At 36.2% G+C, this 27,830-nt stretch overlaps 1 protein-coding gene across 2 annotated transcripts in view; it reads right to left on the minus strand.

Annotated features, from left to right (window-relative positions):
- Nucleotides 1-5,561: 5,561 nt before the first annotated feature.
- Nucleotides 5,562-27,830, minus strand: part of LOC103544298 (natural killer cells antigen CD94-like) — a 77,640-nt gene continuing 55,371 nt past the window's right edge. The window contains exons 3-8 of one of the 2 annotated variants that reach the window (XR_011540598.1): nt 26,452-26,681; nt 26,158-26,309; nt 25,167-25,273; nt 22,756-22,907; nt 20,917-21,006; nt 5,562-5,935 (exon numbers count right to left, since the gene is read on the minus strand). Coding sequence is in view for 1 of the 2 variants with exons in the window: in XM_070622150.1 (XP_070478251.1) it covers nt 22,787-22,907; nt 25,167-25,273; nt 26,158-26,309; nt 26,452-26,458 (387 nt within the window). In the remaining variant the exon portion in view is untranslated. Of the gene's footprint in view, nt 5,936-20,916; nt 21,007-22,530; nt 22,908-25,166; nt 25,274-26,157; nt 26,310-26,451; nt 26,682-27,830 lie in introns of those variants that run through there. The other variant, XM_070622150.1, reaches the window with a different exon arrangement.

Raw genomic sequence — 27,830 nt, forward strand, 5'->3', positions numbered from 1 at the left:
AGGAAAAAAATCCTAAAATTCCTATGTACCACCTAAGAGCCCAGATAGCTAAAGCAATCCTGAAAAAGAAAAACAAAGCTGAAAGCATCATGCTTCTTGATTCCAAAATATATTACAAAGGTATAGTAATCAAAAGAGTATGGTACTAGCATGAAAACAGACACATAGACCAATGGAACAGATTTGAAAGACTAGACGTAAAATAATCTCTTTAATAAATACGTTAGGAAAACTGGATATCTACATTCAAAAGAGCGAAATTGGATGCTTATCTTCTACCACTCACAAAAATTAACCAGATTAAGTTAAAATTAAATAGATTAAGGACTTTAACTTAAGACTTGAAATCATAATACTCCTAGAAGAAAACATAGGGAAGAAGTTCCTTGACACTGGTCTTGGTAACGCTATCTTGGAGATGACAACAAAAACAAAAATAAACAAGTGGGATTACATCAAACTAAAAAGCTTCTGCGTTGCAAAAGTAGCAATCAACAAAATAAAAAGGCAACCTACAGAATGAAAGAATATGTTTGCAAACCATATGTCCAATAAGGAGTTAACATCCAAAATATGTAAGGAGCACATACAACTCAATAGCAAAGTAACAAATAATCCAATTTAAAAAGGGGCAGAGGACTTGAATAGAGATTTTTCCAAAGAAGATATACAAATGGCCATAAGAATATGAAAAGGTGGGGCTGGCCCCGTGGCCGAGTGGTTAAGTTCGCGCGCTCCGCTGCAGGCGGCCCAGTGTTTCGTTGGTTCGAATCCTGGGCGCGGACATGGCACTGCTCATCAAACCACGCTGAGGCAGCGTCCCACATGCCACAACTAGAAGAATCCACAACGAAGAATACACAACTATGTACCGGGGGGCGTTGGGGAGAAAAAGGAAAAAATAAAATCTTTAAAAAAAAAAAAAAAAAAGAATATGAAAAGGTGATCAACATCACTAATCATCAGGTAAATGTAAGTCAAAATGACAATGAGATATCACCTTACATCTGTTAAAATAGCTATTATCCAAAAAACAAGAGATAACAAATGCTGTGAGGATGTGGGAAAAAGGAAACCTGATGTACTTTTGGTATAAATGTAAATTGGTATAGCCACTATGGAAAACCTTATGGAGGTTCCTAAAAAATTAAACATAGTACTACCATATGATCCAGTAATCCTACTTCTGGGTATATATCCAAAGGAGACGAAACCACTCTCTTGAAGAGATATCTGCACTCTCATTTTCATTGCAGCATTATCCACAATAGCAAAGGCATGCAACAACTTATATCAGATGAATGGATAAAGAAAATGTGGTGTATATATATATATATATATATATATATATATATACACTCACGCACAACGGAATATTCTTCAGTCATGAAAAGGAAGGAAATTTTGCCATTTGTGACAACATGGATGGACATTGAGGGCATTTTGCAAAGTGAAATAAGTCACAGAGAAAGACAAATACTATATGATTTCACTTATACGTGGAATCTAAAAGCATTGAACTCATGGAAACAGAGAGTGGAATGGTGGTTGCCAGGGGCTAAGGGGTGGGGAAAATGAGGAGATGTTGGTCAAAATGTACAAACTTCCAGTTATAAGATGAATAAGTCTGGGCAGGTAATGTACACCTGGTGATTATAGTTAAAAATACCATATTATATACTTGAAAGTTGCTATGAGAATAGTTTTAATGTTCTCACCATAAAAACAGCAACAACAGTTAATTAAAGGGTGTGTTAACTTTATTGTGGTGAAAACATTTTGCCATATATACATGTATCAAATCATCACATTGTACACCTTAAATTTACACAATATCATATGTCAATTATATCTCAATAAAGCTGGAAAAAAAACCAATAAAATTTGTTTTCTCAAATTGTAATAGGCACTCCTACAATTTTGAAGTGTCACATTAGCCAGAGACAGGGTAATAGTAAATTGAAAGAAAGCAGCTTTCAAATCTCATTCCCTGCATATTTTCCCTCCAAAGCTATCATCTCCCAATACCTGGAAGAGGAAAAGTAGGAAAATTCCAAAATAATGTCAATCAATCATGCCACTCTATATAGAAGGAAGCAAACAGAGATGATAGTGGGAATGCAAGAAAAAATTGTTAAATAAACCTTTAAAATAGCATTGCCTTCTCAGTCCAGGGGCAGAGTATATATGTTGGAATATGCCATGTTGTCACCTTGACTGGGAGAGAGAATAGAGAAAGAAATGAGATTGATTGTGATTTTCCAAAGCTATTCATATCCGACTATGAAAAACAGGATTCAACACAGACAGCCCAAAGAAAAAAAAGATGACAAGTATCATGGAAGTCAATTTGAAAACATTCAGAGAGTTAAACTTAAACCTCCTTCCCCACTGTGGACCAAACTTCTCATCTATCTGTCTCCTCCTTTTACTATGAGTGAAGTGGGAAGAATGTTCAGGAGAAATAGACAAACCCTGATCATTGTAGTTTAGCCTGTATTGGGAGAAAACCCAAAGACTTATGTCTTCTCTCTATCTCAGTCTCTCTCTCCATCTCTGTTTCTCTGTCTCTCTCTCTCTGTTTCTCTGTCTCTGTCACCATCTCTCTCTTTCTCTCTCTCTCCCTCTCTCTCTCTCTCTCTCTCACACACACACACACACACACACACAGGGTTACTCCCTGATGTGTTAGAATGATAACAGGTACAGGAATTTTAATAAATTACAGTAAATAGAACAGAGAGAAAATATACCAATCACAAATGCCTGTAACACCAGTTCCCTTGTCTTCCACCTCTAGAAACAGAAAAGCACATAGATCACAACTCAGACATTATCAAATCTTACATTAAAGCTTTGAGAGGAAAAAAATACTTCTCACAACAGGTGGATAGAGAGTCAAGGAGAAATTACCTATGCTATAGTTGGACAAAAAGAAGGTCCAGGTGGAGCTGCCCACATCAAATACAAGTAAAATGAAAAATAAATTACTAGCCAAATACCTATAAAAATATTACAAAGAGAGAGAATGAAAGAAAGAACAAAGGAACAAAAGAGAGAGAGAAGAAAGAAAGAAAGAAAGAAAGAAAGAAAGAAAGAAAGAAAGAAAGAGAGGAAGGAAGGAAGGAAGGAAGAAAAGAAACAGAAAGAAAGAAAGAAAGAAAGAAAGAAAGAAAGAAAGAAAGAAAGAAAGAAAGAAAGAAAGAAAGAAAGAAAGAGAGAAAGAAAGAAAGAAAGAAGAAAGAAAGAAAGGAAGGAAGGAAGGAAGAAGGAAAGAAAGAAAAGAAAGAAAAGAAAGAAAAAGAAAAAGAAAGAAAGAGAAAGAAAGAAAGAAAAAAGAAAGAGAGAGAGAGAGGGAGGGAGGGAGAAAGGAAGGAAGGGAGGAAGGAAGGAAAAAATGAAAAGACAAAAGAAATTAAAAAGAAAAGGAAGGAAGAGAGGGAGAGAGGGAAGACAATGGGAGGAAGAAACGTAAAAGATATCTGAAAGAGGATATATTCTTAAAAACAAAATAAATTTTTGTGCAAATATTTACCACTGATAAATACATGAAAGAAAACATGCCTAGAGAATGCTAACGCTAGAATGTCCTACTCTCTCTTCTCTCTGTGCCTCTACCCAGGCAATTGGCCATTCTGAGAAAACTACAAATCTTAGCCATTTTCATTTTGCATTAGTAACCTCAAACTGGCCTTCTGGTTAAAATGCCTGGTAATCCTACTACATTTTTCTAACAAACTCCTTTTCTCATTTTGGAGTTACTAGATCAAATCTTCTCCTTTATCCTCACTTTCTGCTATTAGCCTTGCTTTATAATTCATTGGAAAAAAAAGAGTGGAAAAATTCCATTATCTTTTACCACCAAAATTAAAACCCCTATGTATCTTCTTTCTCTTCTGTCTGGTTACGAACCCCAATCCCTCTGTTTGTGTTTTTTCTTTCACTCTGTCTCTCCTCTGGGACTCCAGTCTGTCAGTTTCCCCTCTCTTTCCTGCACCGTCAGTGTCTCCATCTCTCTGAGATCATTCCCATAAGCATAAAAAACTGCTCTACTTCTACTATCAAAAGACAACACAACAACAAAAACAACAAAATTCTCCCTTCTATCCACATATATGTATTGACACTATCCTATTTCTCTGGTACCTCTTTCTTTAACAAAAGTCTCTACATAGTTGTTGCCACTTGCCATCTCCACATCTTGATTTCCCATTCTGTTTTGAACCATTTTTAGGCAAAACTTTGCCTCTTTTCCATAAAAATGGCTTCCTTTCAAGTTCACCAATGACTGCCATGTTGTCAAATCAGTGGGTACATCTATGCACTCATGTTACCTTTCAGCAGCATTTGACATAGCTGATCTCTCTTCTGTTCTTGAAACATTTTCCCTTTTTGTTTTCATGTCACTGATCTCTCCTGCTTTTCTTCCTGCCTCGCAGGCACCTCCTTGTCAGTCTCCTTTGCTGACTCTTCCTCTTCAAACCAAATTTTAAAATTTAGGTTCCTCAGTACTTGCTAATACAGCATCTTCTTGCATCATTTTCTCCATGTTGCCTGGTTACCTCATTTACTTCCATGGACACAAATGTTATTTTAATTTTGATAACCCCCCTCAAACTTACATCTCTAAATGAATAACTCTCCTTTGAACTCAAAATTCCAGTACTCAGTTACTTACTTGATATTTCATTTTTCACAACAAACACACATTCCAAATTTATCAAATCCTAAAATTAGCTCTTAATTCCCTCTTTGCAAATCTGTTTCTTCCTTGTCTTCCCCATATCAGCATAGTGCGTAATGTTCCTTGTACCTGCACAAGCCGGAAATCTAAAAATTATTCTTTACTCTGTGTTGCCTCCACAATGCAAACCATCACGTATTCTTATAGGACTCAGAAGTTTAACTCATTGCCAAAATCTAACAACCTGTATCCATCTCGTCTACATTTGCCGAGCAAATTTAAAGTGCAGACGGTCCCTGACTCACAATGATTTGACTTACAATTTCTCAACTTTATGATGATGCAAAAGCAATATGCATTCAGTAGAAACCGTACTTCAAATATGAAATTTTGATCTTTTCCTGGGCTGGCAATATGGGGTACAATAGTCTCTCATGAATGCTGGGCAGGCTTTACATTAGATGATTTTGCCCAACTGTAGGCTAATGTAAGTGTTCTGAGCACATTTAAGGTAGGCTAGGCTAAGCTATGATACTCAGTAGGTTAAGTACATTATACGCTTTTTTAACTTATGATATTTTCAACTTGTGATGAGTTTATCATGGCATAACCCCATCATGAGTCAAGGAAAATGTGTATTCTGTGATACTATTTTCAAACTCAAAGCCTTCATAGCTCAGTAGTGACTTCTGATACTCAGCTTCATGTGTGCATACCAATGTTCTAATATGGTATGGTCTTGTCTTAAAACAACTTGTACTCGATTTTCATTTAGATTTTATAATCAGTCTGCGATACAGAATGAACTGTATGAAGAGTTCCTGTACTCCATACAAATCTCAAATGTACTTGTGTCAGTCAGAGTTCCTGCGGCATATTTAAAGGAGTGATTGAAAAGAGTTTAATGAGAAGATTATTTACAAAGGTGTGGGCAGGGTTAAGGAAACCAAAAAGATAATGAGCATCCTGGAGCTAGCAACAGCTTGAGAGGCATTATCCACACATGCTAAGACCTGAAGAGCAAGAGCTGCCATCACTACTAAATATGGAGAGAGGATTTATAGCTGTAAGCAAGAGACTTGGATAGGATTTGTACCCCTCAGTGAAAAAATGCAGCCCCCTTCTCATTTCCTGAAGGTGTTTCCCATGGTCAATCCTAATGAAGCCAGACAGCAAGGAAATCCACTGATGTTCCTGATAAAGGTCAGCCTCTCAGGGAACAGAACAAGGTGGAGAGGGTGGAGATTGGATCTGAAAATGCAAATGGACAATATTCACACACAGTCAGAATTGTATATTATAAAAGTATCATTTCTCCCTAAATTAATTTATGGATTCAATGTATTTCTATTTTAAAATATTTTTTTGAAAGATGACCTTAAATTTTTCTGATACACCTGTGTAGCAGAGCAAAAATGTGGAAATTAAAAGTAATGAAAGAGTATATATCCTATCAAATATTTTAACATATTAAGACACTACAATAGTAACATAATTTTTGAATCTAGAGAAGGAACAGTCCATTAGTAATGTAAATATATAAGTGGGAATTTGATGTACAAAACTGGTGTATATTTTGATTAGATGTGTAGAAATAAATAACCACTTATAAAATAGTAAAGCTGGATTCCTATGTCACTTCTTATATAAAATAAATTTCTGTATTGTTTTATAATATTGGTGAATAATTAATCACCATGGAGTGCAGAAATCCTTTCTAAGCACAGCACAACATAAAGAAATCATAAAGGATATATGAACAAATTTTAGTATGTTAAAATGTAAAAGCTTTTATACCTGCACTAAATAAATAAATAAAGGCAAAACACAACAAACTGGACAAAATATTTGCCACATATATGAATAATATATGGATAATTCCTAAATATGCAAAGTACTTTTACAAATCAATAAAAAAGAGAAAACATATTCTCCCAAAATGATCTAAAGATATGAACAGTTTCTAAGAAAATAAAGACAAACAAATTAAACCAAAAGATTATTAACTTCATCTGCAATTAATGAAATGCAAAAAAGATTGAGATACCATTTTCTGCCTCTGAGGTTCGATAACTTTAAAAAAGTTCGATAATATCCAGTGTTGGAAAGGGTTTAGGGAAACTTGCATGTTATATACTATTAGGTGAGCATGTAACTTGGTAACATTAGTGGATGGCAATGTACTGGTATCTATTATAAATTTTAAACACTTTAATGAGGTAATTCTACTGTTAGCAATTTATCCTGTGACTATAATCAAACAAGTACGCAAAGATAGGAGACATGCCTGTGGCTCTAGGCTACCTTATCAGCCACAATCTGCACTTTCACAGAGGCTTTAGTCTCTAGCATTGGAAGGGCAAATAGCTGAATGTCTACCTGTAGGTCGTTTCTGGAAGCCCTCGACTTGTATGTGATCATTGTTCACATAAACACATAGGTGATCATCTGATTTAATCAAGGTCAATAATACAACCTTAGCATTCATTTGGAATTATTCTTTGTTTGTTTAGAGAGCCACTTATTTAATTGTTTCTTTTCCTCTGTCAAACCCTCTAAATTATAAGTTTAGTGAGGGAAGGTATCTTGGCTGTTTTATCTAGTCTTTTTCTTTTTTTTAAATTTTTAAATTTTTAAATTTTAATTTTTATAGCAGTAACATTGGATTATAACATTATATAACTTTCAGATGTACATCATAATATAATTTGATTCTGTGTAGATTATATCATTTTCACCATCCAAAATTGATTATAATCCATCACCACACATGGGTGCCTGATTACCCCTTTTCCGCTCCTCCCTCTCCCCTTCCCATCTGGTAACCATCAATCCAACTCTGTTGCTATGTGTTTGTCATTGTTTTTGTCTTCTACTTATGAGTGAGATCAGATGGTATTTGACTTTCTCCCTCTGACTAATTTCACTCAGCATAATGCCCTCAAGGACCATCCATGTTGTCACAAAGGGCTGGATTTCATCATTTCTTATGGCTGAGCAGTATTCAGTTATGCATAAATACCACATCTTCTTTATCCATTTGTCTCTTGGGCAGCTAGGTTGCTTCCAAGCCTTGGCTATTGTGAATAATGCTGTGATGAACATAGGGGTGCATGTATCTTTATGCCTTTAAGTTTTAAAGTTCTTTGGATAAATTCCTAGCAGTGGAATGGCTGGATGATATGGTAGATCTATTCTTAATTTTCTGAGGATACTCCACACTGCTTTCCGTAGTGGCTGCACAGTTTGCACTCCCACCAGCAGTGTACAAGTGTTCCCTTCTCTTCACATCCTCTTCAACATTTCCTGTTTCCTGTCTTGTTAATTATAGCCATTCTGACCAGAGTGAAGTGACTTCCAATACTATGTTAAATAAGAGTGGTGACAGTGGGCATTCTTGTCTGGTTCCTATTCTTAGGGGGATAGGTTTCAGTTTTTCTCCATTGAGAATGATATTTGCTGTGGGTTTGTCATATATGGCCCTTATTATGTTGAGGTATTTTCCTTCTATGCCCATTTTATTTAGAGTTTTTATCATAAATGGATGCTGTATCTTGTCAAATGCTTTCTCTGCATCTATTGAGATAATCATGTGATTTTTATTTTTTGTTTTGTTAATGTGGTGTATCACATTGATAGACTTGTGGATGTTGAACCATCCCTGCATCCCTGGAATGAAACCCACTTGATCATGCAGTATGATCTTTTTAACATATTGGTGTATTCGATTTGCTAGTATTTTGTCGAGGATTTTTGCATCGATGTTCATCAGTGGTATTGGCCTGTAATTTTCTTTTTTTTTTTTGTTGCCCTTGTCTGGTTTTGGTATCAGGATAATGTTGGCTTCCTAGAAGGAGTTAGGAAGCCTCCCCTCCTCTTCAATTTTTTGGAACAGTTTGAGAAGGATAGGTGTTAAATTCTCTTTGAATGTTTGGTAGAATTCACCAGGGAAGCCATCTAGTCCTGGACTTTTATTTTTTGGGAGGTTTTTGATTGCTGTTTCAATCTCCTTACTGGTGATTGGTCTATTCAAATTCTCTACTTCTTCTTGGTCCAGTTTTGGAAGGCTGTATGTTTCTAAGAATTTTTCCATTTCTTCTAGATTATCCAATTTGTTGGCGTATAGCTTTTCATAGAATTCTCTTATTATCCTTTGTATTTCTGAGGTGTCCATTGTAATCTCTCCTCTTTCGTTTCTGATTTTATTTATTTGAGCGTTCTCCCTTTTTTTCTTGGTGAGTCTAGCTAAGGGTTTGTCAATTTTGTTTATCTTTTCAAAGAAGCAGCTCTTGGTTTCATTAATTTTTTCTATTGTTTTTTTAGACTCTATTTCATTTATTTCTGCTCTGATTTTTATTATTTCCTTCCTTCGGCTGATTTTGGGCTTTTTTTGTTGTTCTTTTTCCAATACCTTTAGATGCACTTTTAGATTGTCTATTTGGGATTTTTCTTCTTTGTTGAGGTAGGCCTGAATTGCTATAAACTTCCCTCTTAGAATTGCTTTTGCTGTATCCACAGATTTTGGCATGTAGCATTTTCATTTTCATTTGTCTCCAGGTATTTTTTGATTTCTCCTTTGATTTCTTCATTGACCCAACAGATGTTCAGTAGGATTTTGTTTAATCACCACATTTTTGTGGCTTTTCTGGTTTTCTTCCTGTAGTTGATTTCTAGTTTCATACCTTTGTGGTCAGAAAAGATGCATGATATTATTTCGATCATCTTAAGTTTATTGAGACTTGTTTTGTGGCCTAATATGTGATCAATCCTGGAGAATGTTCCATGGGCATTTGCAAAGAATGTGTATTCTGGGGTTTTTGGATGGAATGTTTCATATAAATCTGCTAAGTCCATCTGGTCTAATGTATCCTTTAAGGCCAATGTTTCCTTAATTGATCTTCTGTTTGGATGATCTATTGATTGGTGTAAGTGGAGTGTTAAAGTCCCCTACTGTTGTTGTGTTACTGTCTATTTCTCCTTTAATGTCTATTATTAATTGCGTTATATATTTCAGTGCTCCTGTTTTGGATGCATAGATATTTACAAGTGTTATGTTTTCTTGTTGGATTGTTCCCTTTATCATTATGTAGTGTCCACTTTTGTCTCTTGTTATAGTTTTTGTTTTAAAGTCTATTTTGTCTGATATAAGTATTGCTACCCCTGCTTTCTTTTCTTTGCCATTTGCATGGAATATCTTTTTCCATCCTTTCACTTTCAGTTTGTGAGTGTCTTTAGGTCTGAAGTGTGTCTCCTGAATGAAGCATATACATGGGTCTTGTTTTTTTATCCAGTTGGCCACCCTATGGCATTTGATGGGAGCATTTAGTCCATTGACATTTAAAGTAGCTATTGATAAATATGTGTTTATTGCCATTTTGTTAAATTTTTGGGAGGGTGTTTTAGTAGTTCTTTTCTGTTCCTTTCTTTTTCTCTTGCTCTCTTCCCTTGTGCTTTGATGGCTATCTTTAGTAATATGTTTGATTTCTTTTGTCATACATTTTTCTTACTTATTATTGGTTTCTGATTTGTGATTACCGTGGTGATCCTATTTAATATTCTATGTATATAACAGTCTATATCAAGTTAATAGACTCTTTAGCTTGACCTCTTTCTAAAAGCTCTACTTTTTCACTCCCCACCTCCCACATTTTATGTTTTTGAAATCATATATAGTCTTTTGTTTAGTGTGTGTTCATCCATTACCCTCTTATCATTGAAATAAATTATTTTAGTACATTTGTCTTTTAACCTTCATATTATCTTCACACGTACTTGATCTGCTACCTTTACTACATTTTTACCTTTACAAGTGATTTTATTGCCTGGTTTGATTTTTGTTTTTTTGGTAATTTTTTAAATATCTCTATTTGTGGTCATCACTTTCCCACTTAAATAAGTCCCTTCAGCATTTCTTGTAGAACTGGTTTCCTGGTGATAAACTCCTTTAATTTTTGCTTGTCTGGGAAGCTCTTTATCTCTCCTTCCATTCTGAATGACAACCTGGATGGATAGAGTATTCTTGGCTGTAGGTTTTTTCCTTTTAGCACTTTAAATATGTCATGCCATTCTCTTCTCACTTGTAGGGTCTCAGCCAAGAAGTCCGCTGATAGCCTGATGGGCTTCCCTTTGTATGTCACTTGTGGCCTTTCTCTTGCTGCTTTTAGGATTCTTTCTTTATCTCTAATTTTGGACATTTTAATTATATTATGTCTTGGTGTGGGCCTCTTTGGGCTTGTCTTGTTTGGAGCTCTCTGTGCTTCCTGTACTTGGATATCTGTTTCCTTCCTTAGGTTAGGAAAATTTTCATCTATTATTTTTTCAAATAAATTTTCTGCCCCTTTGTCTCTCTCTTCTCCTTCTGGGAAACCTATAATCTGAATGTTGGCATGCTTGATATTGTCCCGGAGTTCCCTCAGACTGTTCTCATTCTGTCTAACTCTTTTTTCTTTTTTCTGTTCAGCTTAGGTGATTTCCTCTAGTCTTTCATCTAGCTCGCTGATCCATCCTTCTGCATCCTCTACTCTGGTATTGAGTCACTCTAGTGAATTTTTCATTTCCAGTACCGTATTTTTCATTTCTGCTTGGTTGTTTTTTATATTTTCCAGTTCTTTGCTGAGGAGCTCACTGTGTTCATCCAGTCTTCTCCCCATATCTGTGAGCATCCTTATACTATTTTGTTTGAAATCTTTGTTGAGTAAGTCATTTATTTCTGTTTCATTTATTCCTTTTGGGGGGATTTTGTCCTGTTCCCTTGCTTGGAAAGTATTCTTTTGTCTCCTCATTATGCCTCTGTCTCTGTGCTTATTTCTATGTATTAGGTGAGTCAGCTATGTCTCCTGATCTTGGAGAAGTGACCTTATGTAAGAGATGCCTTATGAGGCCCAGCAGTGTGCTTCCCTCTCGTCACTAGTCCAAATGATCCAGGAGTGACCCCTTTGTGGGTTACTTGTCTCTTTCTGCTGTGGCAGGGTGCTCTTACTGCAGGTACCCAGGGAGTCTAGTCTTTCCTTCCCTGGCCAGCTGTTTGCAAACCCAGTTTGGGGAACCTCAGCACCATTGGCTACAAAGACTATCAGCACACTCCTATTGCAGTTTTCCTCTTAATTGGGTTGGTACCCAGTGTAGCTGGTTGCTGGGCTCAGGGGCTTACAGTTGTGATAGGCTTCAGGCCCACAAGGCTGTTGTCAGTTCTCCTAGGAGTGCAGGTGAGTGGGGCTGGCCCTAGGCACAGGAACACTCAATTGTTTCAGGCTTTGGAAGGTGGGACTGATCCTTTTTGTGGCTATTTGTGAAGCATGGGTCTTCTGTGGCTGATAAGCTCCACCCCCCACAGGTCCACACACACCATTAACACAGTCCTGGCCCTTCCTTACCCCCTGGAGTGTACTCAGTTGCCCCAACACAGAGGCCCCCACCTCTCCTCCAACACTCCCCACAGCTCACTTGGTCCTCACACAACCCTGCCCCACAAAGTTGGACACACTTGTCTGCCTGTAGAGGATCAAGGCACCCAGTCTATGCAAGCCAACAGGTATCCTGAGGGATTGCTGTTGGGTGGGTCCAGTCCCAAGGGCAGGCTGCCTGCCCTGGCTGAACTGGATTAAATCTGAGCTCTAGTAGGTGTGGCAGATCCCAAGGCTAACAAGCCAGGGTAAGAACTTCACTGGCACCTGCCAGTGTCTGTGTCAGCATGCCTGTATTAGGTCACAACAATGGCTGCCACCCATGTCTCAGTCTCTGGAGAAGTCTCCCCTCTCACCGAAATGCACCCAGAGCCTACCAGGTGAGTCTGTTTTCACCAAAGAGATGTGCAGCTGTCTTTTTGGTGATTTTAGGTTGTTCTCTGAGATGGGTGAATTTGTGCATCGGTCCTTTAAGAGACAGGTTTTTTCAGCTTTCCTCTAATAGCTTCACTGGGGGTATTCCCTGTTGCAGTTAATAGCCAGCAAAGCCAGAGGGTAGGACACTCGTCTCAGTTGTGCTGAGTCTGAAGGATGCTTATAACAGTAATGTGTCACTACTAAGGTCCCTACTTCTCCAGGGAGGGCTGTAGACCTTAGGGTGGCTCCCCCCTGGCCAGCTGTGAAGCTCCACTGCTCACGAAGATGGCTTTTTTCTTCTCCAGATGGGTTCTGCCTCAGTCAGGACTGTCCCTTGTTATGGGCGTTCTTTTTATCCATTTTTCAGTTGTCTCTGTGGGGTAATTTTTCCAAGAATGGTTGTAACCTGGTTGTGTTTGTGGGAGGAACTGAGTTTAGAGTCTGCCTATGCCACCATCTTGATGAGATCTCCTGGAATTATTGTTAATATTTGTGTATTTGTTTAAATGTAATTAAGCATTTGACATATAACCTGAATCAAAGAATCTCTTTACATTATATATATGTTAAAACTCCTTTCAGTGTGATGCAATATAAATCTGTACGTGTTATCAAGAATAAAATGCTACAGAGGATTTCTGGGAAGATGGTGGCACAGGAGGCACAGAGTCACCTCCTCCAATGGACACAACAAATTTACAACTACCCTTGGAACAATTACCCCTGAGAGAGAATCAAAAACTGGATAAAAAGAATGCCCACAAGTAACAGTGCTGACTGAGGTGGAAGAAGCAGAAATTCCTTTTTGGAGAGTAAAAACCACATTCTAGCTGTGGTGCTTCATAACCAGGAGCAATCTTAAAGTATGAAGCATTCTCTGGAGGAGTGGGGGATCTGATCAGAAGATCTTGGCTGCAATCAGCAGCTTTTGAACGCAGTACAACTGAGACAAATGTCATCTGGTTTTGTACCCTATTAACAGCAATAGGGAATACCCCCAGAAGAGCTATTGAACATAAGAGAAAGAAAAGCCTGCTCTTAAAGGGCCTACACACAAAATCATGCACTTTGGAAAACAATCTAAAATCAGTAGAAAGAAAGGTGCACAGTCCTTTAGTGAAAAGAGACTCACTTTATAAGCCCTGGGTCTCAGCAAGGCAGAAGGCAGGTAGGACCACCTCCCTAAGGACTGAGACATCGGCAGCAGCCATTATTGTGACTTAGTACAGGCATACAGATGCTGCCAGACATCATTGGAGTCCTTCACCCGGCTTATTAGCCCAGGGATCTGCCCCACCCACTAGAGCTCTGACATAATCCAGCTCATCCAGGACAGGCAGCCTACCACCCAGGAACTGGCCCCATCCAACAGCAAGCCCTCAGGCAACTTGTGGGCCTGCAAAGACAAAGTATGTGGGGCCTTTGCAGCAGAGTGAATGGGTCCTCTTCAGTGTGTTGAGATGTGTGCACAGGGCAGGACTGCATTGATGGAGTGTGTGGGCCTGTGGGCAGTGGGGCTTGTCAGCTGCAACAGACTTGTGTTTCTCAAACAGTAACATAGGGATCAGCCCCACTTTCCAATACCTGAAACAATACTGTTGTGCAATGCTTTCAGCCAGCCCCACCCAGCTGCACTACTGAAAGAACTAGCAACAACTTTGCAGGCCAGAGGCCTACATCAATTGTAAGCCCCTGAGCCTAACAACCAGCCACACTGGGGGTCTATTCACTTAACAGAAAAACTGCCCCAGGAATATGCTATTAGTCCTTGCAGCCAACTGTGCTGGGGCTCCCCACACCTGATAAAGTGACTGAAGGGACCATAGCAGCCTCATGCAGCTGAGCATTACAAACTGCCAGCCAGAGGGACAGCCTAGATTCCCCATGCAACTGCAGCAAGTGCAACCCTGTCACAACAGAAAAACATGCACAGCCTACAGAGAGGACACTCCTGGAACACTAGGAACTGGTAACAAGAGGGAAGCATACTGCTGGGCCTCATAAGGCATCTCTTACATAAGGCCACTTCTCCAAGATTGGGAGATGTAGTTGATCTACCTAATACATACATATTAGCACAGATTAAGAGGCAAAATGAGGAAACAAAGGGATATATTCCAAATAAGGGAACAGGACCAATCCTCAGGAAAAGAAGTAAATGAAACAGAAATAAACAATCTACCTGACAAAGAGTTCAAACAAAAAGGCATAAGGATGCTCACTGATCTTGGGAGAATAATGGATGAACTCAGAGAAAGCATCAAGAACAAACTGGAAAATATAAAAAAGAACCAATCAGAAATGAAGAACACAACACTGGAAATGAAAAACTTGCTAGAGGGACTTAACAGCAGAGTGGATGATACAGAAGAACAAATCAGCAACCTGGATGAAATACTAAAGGATATGACCCAAGCTGAACAGATAAAAGAAAAAAGAATTACAAAGAAATAATTAAATTAAAAAGTCTAAGAGACCTCTGGGACAACATCAAGTGCACTAACATTCGTATTATAGGTGTCCCAGAAGGAGGAGAGAGACAAAGGGACAGAGAATCTATTTGAAGAAACAATAGATGAAAATTTTCCTAATCTGAGGAAGGAAATAGACCTCCAGGTACAGGAAGCACAGAGAGCACCAAACAAGATGAACCCACAGAAGTCCACATCAAAACCCATTGTAATTTAAAAAGTCCAAAATTAAAGATAAAGAGAGAACCCTAAAAGCTGAAAGAGAAAGGCAACTAGTAATATACAAAGGGACCCCATAAGGCTATCAGCTGACTTCTCAGCAGAAACTTTACAGGCTGGAAGAGAGTGGCACGATATATTTAAAGTGCTGAAAGGAAAAAACCTACAGCCAAGATTACTCTACAAAGTAAGGTTAACATTTAGAATGGAAGGGGAGATAAAGAGTTTTCCAGACAAGCAAAAGTTAAAGGAGTTTATCACCAAGAAACCAGTTTTACAAAAAATGCTAAAGGAACTTATTTAAGTGGGAAAGAGAACACCACAAATAGGAATAAGAAAACTATCCCCCCAAAAGGCAACAAAATGACTAGTAAAGGCAATAGTAAAGGTAGCAGATCAACCACCTATGAAGATAATATGAAGGTCAAAAGTACTAAAGTTACCTATTTCAATGATAAGAGGGTAATAGATACACATGCAGACAAAAAGAAGTTAGATATGATATCAAAAACATAAAATGTGGGAGGGGAGGAGTAAAAGAGTAAAGACTTTATAAAGAGGTCACACTAAAGAGACCATCAACTTAATTATAGATTACTATATACATAGGTTATTATCTATGAACCTCATGGCAATCACAAACCAGGAACCTGTAATAAATACACAAAAAATTGAGAAAGAAACTCTAACATAATACTAAAGAAAGGTAGCAAACCACAAGGGAAGAGAGCAAGAGAAGAAGAAAGGAACAGAGAAGAACTACTAAAACAGTCAGAAAAAAGTAACAAAATGGCAATAAGTACATACTTATCAATAGTTACTTTAAATGTCAATAGACTAAATTCTATAATCACAAGGCATATGGTGGCTGATTGCATAAAAAAACAAGACCCATATGTATACTGAATACAAGAGACATGCTTCAGACCTAAAGACACTCACAAACTGAAAGTGAAGGGATGGGAAAAGATACTCCACGCAAATGACAATGAAAATCAAGCTGGGGTAGCAATACTTATATCAGACAAAATAGACTTTAAAACAAAAACTGTAACAATAGGCAAAGAAGGGCACTATATACTAATATAGGAAACAATCCAACAAGAGGAAATAACACTTGTAAATATCTATGCACCCAACATAGAAGCCTCTAAATATATAAAGCAATTGTAGACACAATTATAAACAGACATAAAAGGAGAAATAGACAGTAACACAATAATAGTAGGGGATTTTAACACTCCACTTACATCAACAAATAGATCATCCCAACAGAAGATCAATAAGGAAACATTGGCCTTAGGTGACACATTAGACCAGATGGACTTAGCGGATATATATAGAACATTCCATCCAAAAACCCCAGAATACACATTCTTTTCAAATGCACATGGAATATTCCCCAGGATTGACCACATATTAGGCCACAAAACGAGTCTCAATAAAAGACTGAAATAATACCAAGCATCTTTTCTGACCACAACGGTATGGAACTAGAAATCAACTACAGGAAGAAAACCAGAAAAGCCACAAAAATGTGGTGATTAAACAAAATCCTACTGAACATCTGTTGGGTCAATGAAGAAATCAAAGGAGAAATCAAAGAATACCTGGAGACAAATGAAATGAAAATCTGACATGCCAAAATCTATGGGATACAGCAAGAGCAGTTCTAAGAGGGAAGTTTATAGTAATTCAGGCCCACCTTAACAAACAAGAAAAATCCCAAATAAACAACCCAACAGTGCATGTAATGGAACTTGAAAAAGAAGAACATACAAGGCCAAAAGTCAGCAGAAGGAAGGAAATAATAACAATCAGAGCAGAGATAAATGAAATAGAGCCTTTAAAAAAGTATAAAAAAATCAATGAAACCAAGAGCTGTTTCTTTAAAAAGATAAATGAAATTGACAAACCCTTAGCTAGAGTCACGAAGAAAAACAGAGAGAAGGCTCAAACAAATAAATCAGAAATGAAAGAGGAGAAATTACAACAGAGACTTCATAAATACAAAAGATTGTAAGAGAATACTATGAAAAGCTATATGCCAACAAATTGGATGATCTGGAAGAAATGGATAAATTCTTAGAATCATACAACTTTCCAAAACTGAATCAAGAAGTAGAGAATTTGAATAGACCAGACAGTAAGGAGGTTGAAACAGTAATATAAAACCTCCCAAAAAATAAAAGCCCAGGACCAGATGGCTTCCCTGGTGAATTCTACCAAACATTCAAAGAAGACTTAATACCTAACCTTCTCAAACTCTCAAAAAATTGAGGAGGAGGGGAAGCTTCCTAACTCATTCTAAGAAGCAAACATTATCCTGATACCAAAATCAGACAGGGACAACAACAAAAAAAAGAAAATTACAGGCCAATATCACTGATGAACATCGATGCAAAAATCCTCAACAAAATACTAGCAAATTGAATACAACAATACATTAAGAAGATCATGCATCATGATCAAGTGGTATTTATTCGAGGGAGGCAGGGATGGTTCAACATCTGCAAATCAATCAATGTGATACACTACATTAACAAAATGAAGAATAAAAATCACACAGTCATCTGAATAGATGCATAGAAAGCATTTGACAAAATACAGCATCCATTTATGATAAAAACTCTAAATAAAATGGGTATAGAAGGAAAATGCCTCAACATAATAAAGTCCATATGTGACACACTCACAGCTAACATCATTCTCAATGGAGGAAAACTGACAGCTATCCCTCTAAGAACAGGAACTAGACAAGGATGCCCACTTTCACCACTCTCATTTAACATAGTATTGGAAGTCCTAGCCAGAGCAATCAGGCAAGAAAAAGAAATAAAAGGGATCCAAATTGGAAAATAAGAAGTGAAGCTGTCACTATTTGTAGATGACATGATTTTATATATAGAAAACCCTAGAGGATCCACTAAAAAACTTTTAGGCACAATAAATGAATACAGTCAAGTCGCAAGATTCAAAATCAACATACAAAATTTGTGTTCTATACACTAACGATGAAGTAGCAGAAAGAGAAATTAAGAATGCAATCCCATTTACAGTTGCAACAAAAAGATTCAAATACCTGGCAATCAACCTAACCAAAGAGGTGAAAGATCTGTACACCAAAAACTATAAAACATTCTTTAAAGAAATTGAAGAAGACATAAAGAAATGGAAAGATATTCCGTGTTCTTGGATTGGAACAATTAACATAGTTAAAATGCCCATACTTCCTAAAGCAATCTACAGATTCCATGCAATCTCTAACAAAGTTCCAACAACATTTTTCACAGAAAGAGAACAAAGAATCCTAAAATTTATGTGGAACAACAAAAGGCCCCCAATAACCAAAGCAATCCTGAGGTAAAAGAACAAAGCTGGAGGTATCCCGCTCCCTGATTTCAAAATATAGTACAAAGCCATAGTAACAAAACCAGCATGGTACTGGCACAAAAACAGACATATAGACCAATGGACCTGAATTGAGAGCCATAAATAAAACCACACATCTTTCAATGGCTAATTTTCTACAAGGGAGCTGAGAACATACAATGAAGAAAGGAAATTTTGTTCAACAAATGGTGTTGGGAAAACCGGACAACCAAATGCAAAAGAGTCAAAGTAGACCACTATCTTACACCATACACAAAAATTAGCTCAAGATGGATTAAAGATTTGAAGGTAAGATCTGGAACCATGAAACTTCTAGAAGAAAACATAGGGAAACAATAGAAAAAATAAACATATGGGACTACATCAAACTAAAAATCTTCTGCACAGCAAAGGAAATCATCCACAAGACAAAAAGACAACCTAACAATTGGGAGAAGATATTTGCAAACCATATATCTGATAAGGGGTTTATATCCAAAATATACAAAGAACTCATACAGCTCAACAACAAAAAAACTAACAACCCAGTTAAAACATAGGCAGAAGATCTAAACAGATATTTTTATAATGAAGATGTACAGATGGCCAACAGGCACATGAAAAGATGTTCAACATCATTATCTATCAGGCAAATGCAAATCAAAACTACAATGAGATATCACCTCACTCTCATCAGAATGGCTAGAATGACAGGGAACAATAAGTGTTGGAGAGGATGTGGAGAGAAGGGAACCATCATACACTGCTGGTGGGAGTGTAAACTGGTGCAGCCACTATGGAAAACAGTATGGAGTATCCTGAGAAAATTAAGAATAGATCTACCATATGATCCAGCTATTCCACTGCTGGGTATTTATCCAAAGAACATGAAAACATGAATGTGTAAAGATACATGCACCCCTATGTTCGTCGCAGCATTATTCACAGTAGCCAAGACTTGGAAGCAGCAAATGTGCCCATCAAGGGACAAATGGATAAAGAAGATGTCATATATATACACAATGGAATACTACTCAGCCGTAAGAAATGATGAAATCCGGCCATTTGTGACAACATCGATAAACATTGAGGGTATTATGCTAAGTGAAATAAGTCAGAGGGAGAAAGTCATATACCATATGATCTCATTCATAAGTAGAAGATAAAAACAATGACAAACAAACACGTAGAAACAGAGACTGTATTGGTGGTTACCAGAGAGGAAGAGGGGAGGGAGGAGGGCGAAAGGGGTGATTAGGCACATGTGTGTGGGGATGGATTGTAGTTAGTCTCTGGGTGGTGAACATGATGTAATCTACACAGAAATCAAAATATAATGATGTACACCTGCAACTTATAGAATTTTATAAACCAATGTTACTGCAATAAAAAATAAAAAATGCTAACAAAAAAAAGGAAAATTAATGCATAATTGTAGGAGTCATCTATGCTATTGTCAGCCAGCATGCACCCTTCCTCCTGAGAACTCCCCACACTCCAATACATATAGCTGTAGCTGAGGCGGCCATATTTTTTAGGTCTTAGCCCTCCCTTAACTTGGTATTATTTACTATTTTTTCTAGTGAAATTAAATGAGAAGAATCTCTCTTGTAATAGAAGCTGTAAGATAGGAGGCCTAAGTAGTTATTGTCCATGTTTCCCACTATATGAAGGAAATCTTCTTCATGAAAACGTAATAAAGCCACCCCAAAAGAGAGAGGCAGAGAAAAGCAGTAGAGAATGCTGGTAGAATTAAGTTCCAAGCTCCCATTTTCCTGTGGCTAAGCTGTATCACTACCTTTCTTATGATTTATTTTCAAAGTTTTCCTAAATTATATGCAGTAACCAAGTATATTTCCAAAAGTTTTCCCATTTCTTCCAAGTTAGGTTGAGTCCTGTTTCTGTCACTTGTCATCAATAAAGTCTCACCTGTATAACAGATAAAAGGAAAGGAAGATAGTACAGAAAGAAAAGAGTGTAGATAACTGAATGAAAAATAAGGGTATAGGAAGAAGTGAAAGATAGAAAGCGATGGAGATTACGGAGGCTAATGTGATACATATGAATCGCATGCATTTCACTCACCAAAATTTCTCCATGGTACCATCATCGTTTATAATAAGAATATTTTAAAATCATATAGTGCTTCACAGTTTACAAGGAACTTAAAATTTTTCTTCTCATCTAAAACAATAGTTAATGTCTAATGAATCCCTACTGTGGTTTTGCCATTCTAGATGCTTCATTTATGGTCCTATTTAACCCTCAGACAATTAACTATGAGTTACAGCTATTACCAACCCAATCTTATGAATTAGGAAACTGAACCCACAGATGCAGACTAACTTACAGAATGTCCAATATACAAGAAATGTCACAGAAGATGCTTGAATCCAGGCCTCCTCTCTTATCTTGTACACCAAAAGTCTGTCTGCCACACCTGTGTTAATAAATCAAATGTCATCCTACATGAAATGAAAGTCCCCTAATGAAAACTTCAAGCTGAAAAACATTGGGGAGCGATTAGAAAAAAATCCATAAATGAGACTAAGACTACAGGACCAGAGTGGTAGGAAGAACACCAAGAAAGACAAAACTGTCTTTATATGCTGTCTTTTGTCACAGAAAAATAACACTGTGTCCAAATATAATAATAATAATAAATCAAGAAGAATGAAATAAGTAATCCAGTAAAAATTCTGTTCATAGATCGAATAACATAAGCATTGAAATAAATTGGATTCATGAGTTAAACTTGCTGCCTAAAACAGAAACAGATAAATAAAAAGATTGAAAATAAATAAATGAATGAATGACAGATGATTTGGGTCTTAAACAAAAGCAGTCTCAATACAAAGGAGAAAAGAAGACAAATAACAATGTTCTGAATAATGATTAGAAAGTGAGAAAGTAGATAAGAGATTTGTACTTGAGATTTTTTGCTCAAGTACACTGACTTTGAAGAGAAACTTATGAAAGAGGCGACAGAGGAAGACATGAATTTAACGGGAGGGTGGAGATGTGTGGGTATGTTTACATCTTGAAGGTAATGCATTTTAAATGGAAGTCGTTGTATATATGTGAGGAGGGTAATTAATGGAATAAGAACATGAAACACTGTGAGGGTAGGAGGAAGTGGATCTAGAGTCTATTTAAAAGTAGCCTCTGACAGGATGTATAGTTTCCAATAGAAGCAAGGAATTAATTTAAGGAAAACTGACACATGTAAAATCTGTTAGGAAGGAAGACATCTGCTAGGAACTTGGAAAATAGATGACTTCAGAAATTTATTTTAATTAAATTTTATTTTATTTATTTTTTAACTTTATGTTACTATCTATATTTCTTTGTATGTCTGCCATTTTTTTGTACATTATACATTAAATCTTTTATCACTTATCCATTCATCCCTTGATGGGCACCTAGGTTGTTTCCATGTCTTGGCTACTGTGTATAATGCCACAATGAACATAGGGGTGCAAGTATCTTTATGCTTTTAAGAAACGAGGAAATCTGGCCATTTGTGACAACATGGATTGACCTTGAGGGTATTATGCTGAGTGAAATAAGTCAGAGGGAGAAAGTCAAATACCATATGATCTCACTCATAAGTAGAAGATAAAAACGACAAAAAAAAAAAAAAACAGAACACATAGCATTGGAGATTGGACTGGTGGTTACCTTTGGGGAAGGGGGAGGGGGGAGGGCAAAACGGGTGATTGGGCTCACATGTGAGGGGATGGACCATAATTAGTGTTCGGGTGGTGAACACGATGTAATGTATACAGAATTCGAAATACGATGTACATCCGAAAAAGATAAAAATTAAAAAAAAATTTTATCACTTAGATTTCTCATTGTATTTGTTCTGAAGGTTTGTTTCCATAGGGTCACAATTCTAAATGAATAAATTTTAAAATATGAAAAAGAACAAAAAGGCTAAATATTCATGACAAATGATACGTTTTTTAGTTCACTTATATAATTCTCACAAAATCAAAGAGGTTCTGAAATTTCTAAGTTTCCTGGGATATCCTGATATTTTTCCTGTAATCTTATACCCTGCCTCCTTCTAGCATAAACTCGTTTATCAATTTCTGCCATGAAAAAAAGAGTTATAAATAACATAAAATAACAATAGAATAAAGGCAGGCAGATCTTGAATCTGGAATATTATTGAGATGTGAACCTCATAGCGTTTCTTTGAATCTTCTGATTTTTTAGCGGACAGCTTTCTCACACAGGCATGAATAGGGTCTGGTGCAGTTATCAGTACCAATGGTGTGCACATTTGCGTACACACACTTCCCCTGGAAATCCAGACTTGGCTGTGGTAAATGCCTGAGAAATTTAGAAAACACAAGTCACTGGCCATACTCATTGTATTTGAATTAAATAACATTATATAAGAACTTACTATGTGAATTCATCATAACAGGTGCTGTGGGGAACTCAAGGCACTCTCCTCTTTTCAAAGAGCTCATATATTTATTTTAAAAATGATATAGGCATCTAAGTAACAAGCTTCACAAAATGTGATAACTAAATATAAGTGGGAAAAAATACACCTGAATAGAGAGGAAGAGAATGGTCTCACTGGATAATTATGGCAATATCACAAAAAATGGGAAATATATGGGGCCGGCCCCATGGCTGAGTGGTTAAGTTCCCGTGCTCCGCTGTGGCAGCCCAGGGTTTCGCTGGTTCAGATCCTGGGCACGGACATGGCACCGCTTGTTGGGCCATGCTGAGGTGGCATTCCACATGCGTCACTAGAAGGACCCAAAACTAAAAATATACAACTATGTACTGGGGGGCTTTGGGAAGAAAAAGGAAAAATAAAATCTTTAAGAATAAATGGGAAATATGATCTGGGATATGAAATTATGTTTAAGTACAGATTGGCATGATAGAAACCATTCAACTATGCATGTACAGCTACAATTGGAAGAGGGATATTTTAGTTGTAAATACATTGCATTGATGTAAATACACTTGCATCAGCCAAAATTAGTAACGAAATTTGGAACATAAGATATATGTGTACATACGTGTGTGTATAATATATATATGTAATATGTCAGGACACTTCCCTTTGCTCTATTGTGCACTTCAATTTACAAAATCACCACTGACATAAATGCTATAGGGTAGATGCTACCAAACACTCTGATTGAACTTAGTCCTTAACTAGAGATGTAGATTATAAAGAACATTTTAGGTCAATATCAACAAAACTACATTTCATCAACTCTAGAGCACAATGGTCATCTATTATAGTCTGGAAAAAAGTAAAGCTTACCTACTCATTTATTAAATGCATAATACGTTCCTTTTCAAAATGTCAAAGGAATTAGAAAAAAAAGAATTTTGAACTGTGTTAGTAAAAATAAATTGCCAGACTATTTTTATATGGTCTTCCATTCATTAATTCAACTTACCTATTGAGTATTCTATGTACCAAATATTGTATAAGGTTTAAAGAAGAGGAAAACTTTCAAGTCACAGAATTCCAATAATTAAAATGATCAACCATGAAAGTAAGAATAGATTCACAATGTGAGACAATAGAACAGGCAAGTGTAGGAAAATATTCAAGTATGTTTACACATAAAATGTTTACACAAATTGTGAAATATTTAAATGACATATTAAATTATTTGAATACTAAAATTTTAGCATATGACATTAAAATCAATGATAGAAGAATAATGAATCATTTAACAGCACTTTGACAACTGATTAGTGAAATATATACATAGATATAATTGCATCTATGTGTGTACACACATGTACATGCTTAGCTTTCTCTGTCACATCCCAAAATAAATTTCAAATGAATAAAGACAATTTCAGTATACTTAAACGCTAGCCATTTGTTCACATAATAAAAGCAAATAGACTCAAAAAACAAATTAGTAAAGGAAAACAAGGGCAAGACATATCTGAGAGAGTACAGACAATATATAAGGAATCATACCAAGAAATAAAAGATATATGTGATAAGCGGACAAAAATATTGATACAGGTTATAGGAAAAATAGCCTCACTAAACAGCAGAAGAATATAACCTAAAAGAACAAAATAAAAATAATCAGCTTCCAAAATTATCAAAAATTTGAAATATTAATTAAGATTGGCACAGAGTGATGAAACAGCTTGCTAATATATTTATTTTTGGCATGATTGTCTAAGGCAATGTTTCTAGATGGTAATTTAGCAATATGTATTTAAAACCATAAAAAAGGCCCAAATTCTTTGGCTGAGGAATAATGATTCTGTATTTCTTCCCAATATAAATACCTGATAATAAATACTTGCCAAAATTCATATATAATGATGTTCTTCCCCAAATTATACTTATTATCTGAAATTGTAATCAGACAGATCGTCTAATAATAGAGGCATATTTACATAAATTATGAAATATCTGAATGACTATGATTTATAAAATTGTTGACAGTGTAATATGAAATAACAAAAAAGAGAATTAAAAAGATCTAAATTCTGTGCCCAGTAATCTTCTCTATTTCCTCCAGCTCTTTAAGGAAAAGACACTGTAAAAGGCATAAGGAAATGGATCATATGCTAGAAACTTACAGCTCAGGAGAAGGAAAGGAGCCATCCTCCCACCTCCATTTATTGTCCTCTTCCCTATAAGATAGGCCAAGCCAAGTATGATTTTCTGCAAGTAACTTCATGATACTCTTCATGGAACCAAAATACACAAAAATATTAATACTAAAAGCATATTAGAGATGAAAAATATGGAACTTACATCAAGTGAGAAGAAAAGAATCATAAAAATAAGAACAATGCAGTCTATAAATCCCCACTGACAAATAGAACATCAAAAAATATTTCAGTACCATAGTGTCCGTAGTTTCTTGAACCAAGAATTAAATAGGAAGAAGAAAATAAAGATAGCTAACAGAAAGTTTTATATTCAAGATGACACCACACTAAATATGAATTGCTTTTACTAAATATGAACTAAATTACTAAATATCAATAAATATCAATTATTTTTCTTAACTCATTTGATCATTTATTAAATTTTGTGCTTATTTTTTTGAGTTTGATATACATCATTGAACAAAAGTATCTGCTTTGGGGGCATTTGAGCCATATGGAAATTAACAACATACATATACGGGATATGGTATTTAAGAAAGTGACAAATACCATAAAAAATTTAGAGTGGGTAAAAAGAACTAAGAGTACAGAGGAGGGCATCTGGGGGGACACTGATACACAGGTTGCAATTTTGAATAGGGTTGTCAGGGCAAGCTTTATTAAGGTGATAACTGAATCGATACTTGAACGAGGTGAAGTAGTTATCCATGGCTATATCAAAGAGAGGAACATTGCATGCAGAGAGAACAGCAAATGCATCATTTCTACTGTGAGGGCATGACTGGTGTGTTTGGAAAAGAAAGATGTGCTGAAGTGGAGTATATCTGAGATAGGTGAGTGAAAAACGAAGCAAAAGAGTGCCCCTTTCCCTGGTTTTAGAGCTGCAGGTGAGCCCTTCCTTTGGTACCTACAATATGTTCGTATTCCAGAAGTAAAGAATGAAATATAATCTCACCATCAATATGCCCCTTTCTGTCTTTAAAAATGTAGCATTCAAAGTGACACAAAGATCAGAACAGTTTAACCAAGAGACCATTTCCGCGGTTTGGTGGTAGCAGTGGTCTCTGTATTGCACCCAGTTATTCAGAGAATGTCCACACCTGTCTCCTAGGAAAGAAAATATTTAAACCTCAGAGTTCACAGAACCTCACAAACAAGGCCTTACGGCTTCATAAGTTTTCCCTCTTAAAAGATTGAGGCTGTTATTAAGAATTATTATTAACTCAGAATTTTTTCCCTTCCAGATTACCTTGCATGGTCTTTAGTTCTTCTAAAGCCTCAAGGAGATACACATTCTGGTTTTGGAGCCACTTCAGGGTTTCTACATGAGACAACAAGACTTAATATTAGATGAGAATACATATTACATTTTATTTTTGTACTATTTCAAGAGTCATAATAATGACAATAATCAAGCAGCAAAATATGCAAATAATTTTAGTCCAGCCTCTTTCCCTACTGAATTAGTTTCATCTTTTGCTGAAATAATCAATGGCTTAGAAAGCAGCCTTTAAAAATGCACAACATAGTGATTGTTGTCAACAATGTTGTATTATAAATTCAAAGTTGCCAAAAGAGTAGATCTTGTTTTTAACACAAAAAAGAAATGATTATTATGTGACATGATAAAGATGTTAGCTAAAGCTATTGTGGTAATCATATTGCAATATTTAAATGTGTCAAACCAACACGTTGTACACCTCAAACTTACACAATGTTACATGTCAATTATATTTCAATAGAAAAAAAGAAACCAGCCTTTTAGCAAGGTCAATCACTAAAGGACTCTCAAATGGCTGATTTAATTATTCAATAGAAACTTGACACCTCACAAGAAAAAGAAAAAACTAGTATTTTAATGCAAGTCCTTTGTAAAATATTTATTTATCATCAACATAGACTCTACTGGGAGAGGACCCTTAGAAGCTTGAGCCTGGTCTCCCCCAGACTTCACTCCGTGTGCCTTTCCCTTTGCTGATTATGCTTGTTATCCTTTCTCTGCCATAAATCTGAGATCTAAGTACAACTGTAGGCAGAGTCCTGTGAGTTCTAGTGAATCATCAAAATTGAGTGTGGTCTTAGGGACCTCTAGCACAGATGAAATTTTTAAATACAAGGTGTTATTAAATACCTTTAATATTAGGCATAAAATTTCAGTTCAGATTACATTATCTTCATTAATATGATCAAATGCAGAAATGCTTTATTTTAAACCTATGCTATTATTAAGATGGAATTCTTTAGTTGAACTTGATGACTAGTACCATGTTCCCCTCACAAAAAAATTACTGTAAATTTCAGGGAAAGTTTAAGCCAGATGATATTTGCTTTAGGCCTAGAACGTCTATAATTTTATTAAATTTCACAAAAATAATATGTTATATCCCCACATTCTAGAAGCTAAACTTTCAGACATCATTGTTTATAATCTTTTTGTTGATATGTTTATTTCCCACAAAAGTAAATTTAGGTACTCCAGTGTAAAAAGTATATATTTCCTTATATTAGAAAAGAATTGCACTTTTGTAACAAGGTAAAAAACTGCATCAAAGAGAATGGTTATATTCATAATTTATGTCCAAAACATTCTTTAATTTTCTGAAAAATGTAACTCAGTAGCTATCAACC

This window comes from Equus przewalskii, chromosome 5 (genome assembly GCF_037783145.1).
Source record: "Equus przewalskii isolate Varuska chromosome 5, EquPr2, whole genome shotgun sequence".
NCBI lineage: Eukaryota > Metazoa > Chordata > Mammalia > Perissodactyla > Equidae > Equus > Equus przewalskii.